The 8810-nt window shown below is 29.2% G+C and overlaps 1 protein-coding gene across 3 annotated transcripts; it reads left to right on the forward strand.

Moving 5' to 3' along the window:
- The first annotated feature begins 1487 nt into the window (after positions 1-1487).
- LOC119687070 lies at positions 1488-2679 on the forward strand. Of its 3 annotated transcripts, none has more exons than XM_038101243.1 (4): positions 1488-1650; positions 1712-1801; positions 1867-2142; positions 2202-2679. In XM_038101243.1, exons 1-4 carry the CDS (start codon positions 1560-1562, stop codon positions 2504-2506), a joined length of 762 nt encoding a protein of 253 aa, XP_037957171.1. In that variant the 5' UTR covers positions 1488-1559; the 3' UTR covers positions 2507-2679. The 3 variants fall into 3 exon arrangements, with proteins under 3 accessions (XP_037957171.1, XP_037957172.1, XP_037957170.1); XM_038101244.1 differs by having other exon boundaries at positions 1715-1801; XM_038101242.1 differs by having other exon boundaries at positions 1706-1801; positions 2202-2678.
- The last annotated feature ends 6131 nt before the right edge of the window (positions 2680-8810 follow it).

Raw genomic sequence — 8810 nt, forward strand, 5'->3', positions numbered from 1 at the left:
TAGTAAATCGACAGGCAAGACGTGAATGACAAAAGTTTCGTTCTCCTAAAGCGAAATGACTTAATGACTTCTCTAAATTACTTAAAGATACACTCAACAGTCATAGAAATCTAGAATATTGTTTATAACAAAGTAAATAAATGTGCCTTGTGAAAAGTATCCAAAAAGTTAAAGGTATTCATACAAAATAGTTCTCCAGAAAACGGGATCTGTTGTAGTTAATCACTTAAAAATATTATTTCAACCAAATCCAAAACTCGTCAACTTCCACCCTAGAGTTTATATTCCAGTAAAGGTAGAAGCGCCAATTAAACTAAATCTGTATGAAGTAAAAGAAGCAATTCTAAGCAAATTCGAAACCTAAGAACGCACGTGGTCTCTAATTTAATAGCATTCTTGCTACTGGCTATTATCCAAAGCAATGGGAAGTTTCTCTGATAAAAAGGCTTCCTAAACCAGGAAAGGATCCAACTCTGGCTAACTCTTACAGACCGATGAGTCTTCTTCCGCATTTACCGAAGACCTTTGAAAGAATAATTTTAGCTAAATTGGAACCTTATATAAAATTCCAATACTGAACAACATTCCAATACCGCAAGCAGATGACGTTAAGTATCCATCTTGGAATTGATTTTGATAGTAAACTGACTTGGAGCAAACACATATATAGATAATAAGAAAACAAAATTGAAATTAAAGTATAACCAACTGTTTTGGTTTGTGAGCACAACTAGTAAATTAAGTCTCGAAAACAAAGTCTTACTTTACAACTATATTATTAAACCTATTTGAACCTATGGAATTAATTTATTGTTCTCAGCTTTCTTTACAAGTATTGAAAGGATTCAAAGAGTGCAAAACTTCATTACACGAAAAAAAACAAGAGCACCGTGGTATGTAAACAACTCTAATATCCATAAGGATCTAAACATCTTACTAGTAAAGGATGTTGCCCAAGCATACATAAGCAAATATCTTACGAAGCTTGTTGGGATGTACCCAACACCCACATGCCAGACTGTTGCTTCCTTCCTTTGGAACTTCGCGTCTGAAACAGAACCACTATTGACCTGCTGAGTTCAATTTAAATTTATTATTATAAATATTTAAAACATATTTTGATAATTGAGTGTTTTAGTGCTAGTATTGCCTCTCTATCTTCAAAAAGCGTACAAACAACTCACAAACTAAGGTTTGCAAATGTTTCAATCATATAATGAAGATTGCTTATTACTCTTCATCTGAGTAAAAGGATTATAAAGAAAGCTGATAGAAGTTATTGTAATTCATGATCACAATCATCTCAACATTATTTACAGGACTTCGTTCAAATTTATTAAACCTCCCTCGTATGTAAAGCCTTGAAGCAATTACTTCAGCACATTTCGGTTAAAAATTAAATAGAAAGTAGGCGTAGTTTTGTTAATTTTTTTAAAATTTTTTTTATTCGAACACAAATGTCATTTAAAATTATTATACATTCTGATTTGGAGCAAAATAATTGCTCGTCTCAAAAGCGAGTTATCATTTGTAATATTTTAAATTTTTTCTTAGTACGGATGGCTCCTCGGCGAGCACGTAAGCGCTGTGCGGCCTTAGATAATTTAAATCCAGTGGTACCAAGAAAACGAAGAAAACTAGCACCAAATCGTAAGTTAAAATTTATTCTATTAGATATTATTATCACTTAGAAAAGCTAATTCAGTCGTAGCAGGAAATGATCAGATCTTGGGTTCTCAGCAAAAACGCGCAAAATATACTACAGCAGATACACCAAAAAAAAGAAGAGTGACAATAAAACGTAAGTTGAATTGAATTTCTCACAAACATTATTTAAAATAGATGTCATCATATTATTGTTCACAGGCAAAAAGCAGATTGCACCTGGTCATGTACAAAACCGAGGAAGAAGTTCTTGTATTGCAAATGCAAGTGATACCACCAGCCAATCTCATTTGTCATCGTGTGTAGAACAGATGCCTGCGGCTCTAGATCTAAATCTGATTCAAGATGAGGTTCATGAACTTATTAAAAAGTTGGCGATGCTTAAAAAAAATGTTACAAATGTTACGCCACACTCCAACATCAAGATCACAGCTTCATCCAATAGTTCTACAGATCAAAGTGTGATGGTAAAAGAAAGTAAGTTAACATGTAAATCTAATCACTTGTGCATAATGACTATGTTAATGAATCCGTAGCCAAATATGAAGAACCCACTTGTTTTCTAAGAAAATATGCTAAGGAAAGTGAAATGAACGTAGATCTTGTTTCACAAAATATAATGGAAATTATACAACAATTCATTATGCTTAATCTATGTTCTAGAACAACTCCTTCAGATGTAGATACTGTTAAAAAAACCATACACGAAATAATAAATAAATATGTGAACGAAAATGAGGAATGTGGTGACAATTCTGAGGAAGACGACACAGATACAGACAGTACCTATAATTATATGGACGAAGAACCTGGATGTTCCACATGGTTCTATCCTAAATAATTTGTGTTTCTTTAAAGATATTTTTTATCGCTTGCTAGTAGAATCTAAAACCTGTTTTCGATTCCCCACTGGAGCCGGATTTTATCAAGTTTATTTGAGGTTTATATATACAAAATTAATTATATAAATTTTTTTTTGTCAAAATTAAATAATTGTGCTAAATTATTAATGTAATTAAGAACGTCTTTTCTAAAAAATATATTGAAATAAATTTGGTAACGAAATGTATTTAATAAATTTATTTATATATTTTATTATTATGATTATTATTATATATATATTTTATTTATATATTATATCTTTAGCTCCACTGATGATAAACTAATAATTCTAAAATTTAACTAATTTATTTATTCATACAATATAAACACTGGCAATGTAAAGAACATTTTTCAGTATTTTATCCATTGAAATAAGGCATCTGAAGTGTATATAATTCTACTCATCTACAACGTTCTTTCCTTTCTTTGAGAAGCTTGTCGTTAGTGTACCAAAACATGATACACATTAACTTCGTTTTGTAGATTTTTTTTTTGTAGCGCTCGTTTTTCTGATAAATAAATAAATAAATAGATTTTTTTTCTAAATTTTTCCCCAATTTTTCCTTTCCCCAACTTCCTCTTAGTCGAGTTTAGTTTACATTGCATGTATTTATAAATTAATTGCGCGATATCATCAACAAATTTATTATTTTCAAGAGAACTATTGCTTTTCCAGTTAGTTCCGCAGGATTCATTTTCGAAAACTTAATTATTCCATTGCAATCTACAATGAAAAGCAGTAGCTCATATCGTTAAGAAGGACTCTCTATTGATTTCTTTCTGATCCATGCTCAAAGAATATCATGTCTCTTCAGAGTTTTTAGACTCAGTCGTAATTAAATTATAGTTCATTTTCTTTGAGAGACTTATGACTATAGATTTATTCTATTCATATGCTAGTATTTCAGATATTCATATTCTATTTAAGATTACGAAAAACATATTGGCAATAATAGCCGAGTCAATCCAGTAAAGCATTTCGCTAGAACATTGTTTTGTTAGAGATTTCAAACATCGTTATTGTAACTAGAGAAATTTGAAATCTGCGTGGTATAATGGTTGAGAAATCGGTGGTAGATGATATGCTAGTTAAGGTTTCTTCGAAGCATTTCCGCCACAAGATCGAAGCTTTGGGTAAAACTCTCTAGCTTCTACTATTCATTGACTGATTTTATTCATTTAATCGCAGTAACACCGTTTTTACTTTTCTCTTTTATAAGTTTATAAATGTTGATTAAAGTAGTTCCCATTTCATGTATGAGACTCTTGTTACCTACATTTAAATTTTTTTCTCAATTCAATTATTTTCCAGAATTTTGGTGAGAGCCAATATCTGTTAGTTTCGTACTGTCGGTCAGCACTTAGTAACTGTATCTGAAATTAAAATGTTTATATTTTAACATAAGGTTCCAATATCGAAATTATTCATTTTTTTCATGTCTTCTTTACCTTAGCTTAGTATTTTCTTCTTTCATTGTGTGAATGCATCGACCTGTTGTTGCTTTTAGCGACTATAGTACGACAGTTAGTATAGTGGGTGTACATGATTACATGCCCCAGAAATTCATCCGAAAACTGAAAAAAAGACTATGTTAAATGCTTTTTGCTAATCTAAATGCTTTGGTCACAAAAAGTTCGTTTCGCCAGAACAAACTTTATATAAAAAATTCTCATTTGACATTTTAAAGTTTTCAAATTATTGTATTTCGACTGACAGGAGGAACCAACGGGTTAATCGACTTACGTGAAAAATGTATTTGCCTACAAAAGCAAAACGTTTTCAGAACGTAAATGGCATCCACACATATTTTACTATAAAAATCTAAAAAATTTTAACTTTAGACAGATTAGTGAGTATTGACTTTTACTCGTCGAAATATTTTGGGTTTTGACGTTATCATAGAGGATTATACGTGTACAAACCCATACAATGGTCATTACAGAATGGTTCCATTTTTGCAAAAATTTATTTTGATCAAAGTCCGCTGTGTTAGTTACACTGTGCGACACTTTCATTTTTTTTCTTTTGATTTGCAACACTGTTAGCTTAAGTCTGAGCGGTTATGGTACAATTTGCAACTTACTTTTGTACTGGAGATGTCGATCGTTGCAATAATAAGTAATAATTCAAAAATTGTGGTATTGAAAAATATTTTATTTTAAGAGACATGAGGTTGGGGTCTTCAACAAACCTACTATGAATAAATAAATAAACTTTTTTGTAGAGGCATCTTTTTTGAAATTATTCTTTTTTTTTGTCAAAACGTGGGATTTTTTCTATAAAACAGGCAGAAGTATTTATGTGTAAGGCAAAAATATTTATATATCTATTCGTAACAAGTTTAAGTCTCTAGTTCCCAAAATCTTTTTTGTTTGAAAATATTACTGAAGATAGTTTTAAAGTAAATAAACACTATTTGACACTATCACAGCTATTTAGTTGTAGACTGCCTTAAGGAATTCTTGGAAACTAGACGGTTGATGAATACAAAAGACTCATATTTCATAAACTAAAAATTTTTTACAATTTTGTTTGCTTAGAGTTTACTTATTTTTAATTATGTACTCATTTTTTAAAAGCCATTCGTATAAACTTTTAAAATTAAAAAAATGTTTATATAAAAATGCTGTTTATATATAGTCCACAAATTTTTTTTAATCTATTAAAATCTCATTTTACCGATTGTCATCAATCCAGATGTCCAAGTGAAAAATAAGTTATATTTTTGAGCTGCTTCAAATTAACCTAAAATAGTTGAAAAATTAAAAAAAATTTGTAAAAGGTTTTAAATTTATCGTACAGTATTTTTTTAATTTTTTTGCAATGGAAATTTTTAGAGCTTTAAAAGGTAGTTTTTTTTACAAATGTTGATTCACAAAATTGTTTATTTTCATACAAAACTTTAATGATTACTTGCAATTTTGGTCTAATTGATTAATACATATATTTACACATACATTTTTATAAATGCATGTATATATTTATATGTATATATAGAATAGAATAGAAATAAACAGGTTACCGGATCCTGACGGAGCGCAGCACCGCTACAATAGTTAATCTTTTGTGCTGCTATTGACCCTAACCGAACAGAAGACATTCCTCCATTTATGTACATATATGTACCATATAAATATATTTTAAAAAAATTGATCTTATAACCGTTCTGACGAAAGTAACTAAAATCATAATATAAGTTGTTGTTTTCAATAGAGATATATTATGAAAAGTATTATATCACATCAATAAAAGTTAATTTTATTAAATAATTGAATTTTTTTGGCTGATCACATAGTTGTTTCGAGTATTGCCAAATACCCATCATTAGTGGTCCTAAAATTGATTCTTATATTTAATTATTCGTAAATAATTTTTTGAGACTGTAAGTACCAAGGATTAAACTCGTGCCCTACCAAATTTAAAACTCAGTGTCGATGTTCATTAGCTAGTTGACCCAAACCCAGCTAATATACTGAATTAGCCAGTATAACGCATTTACATTTTATCATTAATACATTTATTTATATATAAATATATATTTTTTATCATCGTTTTTTTTTTTACATATTAATTATTTCAAAATGTATTAAATATTTGAAAATATATACATATAGGAAATTATTTATTAATATAGAAAATTATTTATTAATGTTGAAGAGGTCGGTTTCGTTAAAGTTACAAATTTATAATCACATCAAATCATTTTTAATTTAAAATAATTACTTATAAAAACCTTTTTCAACGAACTTTTTACGGAATTAAATATCGAACTCTATTTGATTGGTGTGCCTCAATATAATTTATTGCAGAATATATGCTCTACCAGCTTAACATCTTATGGGTACGCCAGCGTAGCTTAGCCCTCTGCATGCGAACCAGTTTGAGTGCATATTTGATTGTTTACATATATATATATATGTATTTTTGGTTGTTGTTTTTTTATATTGTAACTATTTCAAAATATACTACCTATTTAAAATAATATATATATATACATCCATGTATGTATTTTTGTGTTTGTTGTTTTTTTACATTTTATATATTTTAAAATGTATTAACTATTTAAAATAATATACATATATATATACATCCATATATGTATTTTTGTGTTTGTTGTTTTTTTATATTTTTACTATTTCAAAATTAATTACCTATTTAAAATAATATACATATATATACATATATATATACATCCATATATGTATTTTTGTGTTTTTTGTTTTTTTATATTTTAACTATTTTAAAATATATTAACTATTTTAAATGCGTTATACTGGCATACTGAATTATAGTTTAGTATTATAGTAAAATGGTGAACTTTTAAGCTGTAATTTTTATCTCCACCCCGTAAATGATATTAACCACACTTAATGGTGGAAAATCATTTTACTCGGCCATTAATAATGCCGCCTTGCAAGTCGTTTATATTTCAGTTACTGCACAAAAGCACTGAACCACTTGTTGCTCGAACACAAAGCAATGTCCTGCTTTTGCGAATTCACCCCTCGCGAAGCAAACAAGCGAAACGACAACTGCACACGAGTGCCTCTTCGGGGCTAGGGTAGAAATAAATTCAACACGAATGTCGACGTATCTGCGCTCTCACATTCATGCATCAAAAGGCAAAACAAACTGTGATGTTGAACAGCTAGGAAATCTCTGCCTGCTGCCTGTCTTTCGTACTTAACTGTGATTTTCTAATAAATACACCACAAAGGACAGCATTTGAGTGTGCAGCACTGCACAGAACTGCCGAACACTTCCAACGAACTTCGGTCCGACTTCGTCAATTGCGTTCGTTATTTCTTGTTGGCTTATTTTTTGCCAATATTTCATATCAGTTCAAATTTTGCTCTCAAACCAAGCAAACGTGCACACACGAAAGCCGCTAAGGACCTTTATCGTTTATATGTTGAATGAAACTTAAAAATTCGACGGTTTCGGTAATCAAACAATTTCAGACGACATTCGTACAGAATAAAAAAAAACAAAAATATTTTTATGAAAATCAAAAATGTCTAAAATTCTAAATATCGTCCAGCGAAGAATTTAGTTGTGAAAAAAAATATTTTTATTACGATAATATTTTTACTCTGCATGTGCGAAATTTTTTGAAAGTTCATATCCTGGCATTTCTTGTCGTCTCACGCCGTACATGAAGAAGCAAAGTTTTGTTGCACAGTTAAGTGTTTAGCGTTTTTGTGTTTTTAGACTAATTTGTTTAATTCATACTAAAACTATTGTCGTGTTAAGATTTTTACTTCAGAAAGAAGTTTATTCTCTTTTGACCAATAAACATGCAACTTACGCGGTGTGACTGAGAGAAAGTTTTTAACAGAATTTGTGAATTTATCTTGCTAATGCCACCAAAAGAATTTCTAATTGTTTTGATTTATGTATGCAAAGAACAGCTGGCTGCATTTACGGGAATTATTAATGTTTTTGGACACCTGTAACAATATTTCAGTTGCAGCAAATGTAAGTTTCTGTGTTTCATTATGGATATGAAAAGTTATGTTTTAATTGCAGTACTGGCATTTGAATGAAATTTATTTATGTCATGAATTCAAAACTCACTTTTGTAATCAAGGACTCATTTATGAGGAAATACAAAAAAAATAAATATTCAATATTGAAGGTTTATTTCATTGAAAATATCATAATATAATAATTATATTAATTATATTATTATTTTAAAGTCAATTATCACGAATCAAACCATGTTTTTTAATAGAAATTATTATCTTAATACAGAGATATTTTGAACAGTAGTGAATAACAACAATAAATTTTATATTGTATTATTCAATTATTCATTAGTCAGCCTAAAATGCAATTAATTGATATATAACACAAAAAAAAATAATTGCTTTAATTCACTACTCTTCAAAATAGAACTATAATAATTTCAATAGTTAAAAATAAAGAGTTTTTTCGAACAGTAGTGAACTAGAACAACAAAAATTTTATTTTTTTATTTTATTTTAATTAATTGAATTTTTGGCTGACCATACAGCTGTTTCGAGTATAACCAAATACCCATCTTGGAAATAATTCTTGTATTTATTTAATCGTAAATAATTTTTTTTTGAGACTGCAAGTACCAGGAATCGAACTCGGGTCCTGCCAAATGTGAAGCTCAGAATCAGCGCACCTTAACCAACTGATTCAAAGCCGTACTTGACTTCTTATGTTCGCATATATTTCTGGAGTTTTGTTACTTTTGCTATGAATGTTTTTTTTTATTAACAATTTTATTTGC

Source organism: Teleopsis dalmanni, chromosome X (genome assembly GCF_002237135.1).
Source record: "Teleopsis dalmanni isolate 2A chromosome X, ASM223713v2, whole genome shotgun sequence".
NCBI classification, from domain to species: domain Eukaryota; kingdom Metazoa; phylum Arthropoda; class Insecta; order Diptera; family Diopsidae; genus Teleopsis; species Teleopsis dalmanni.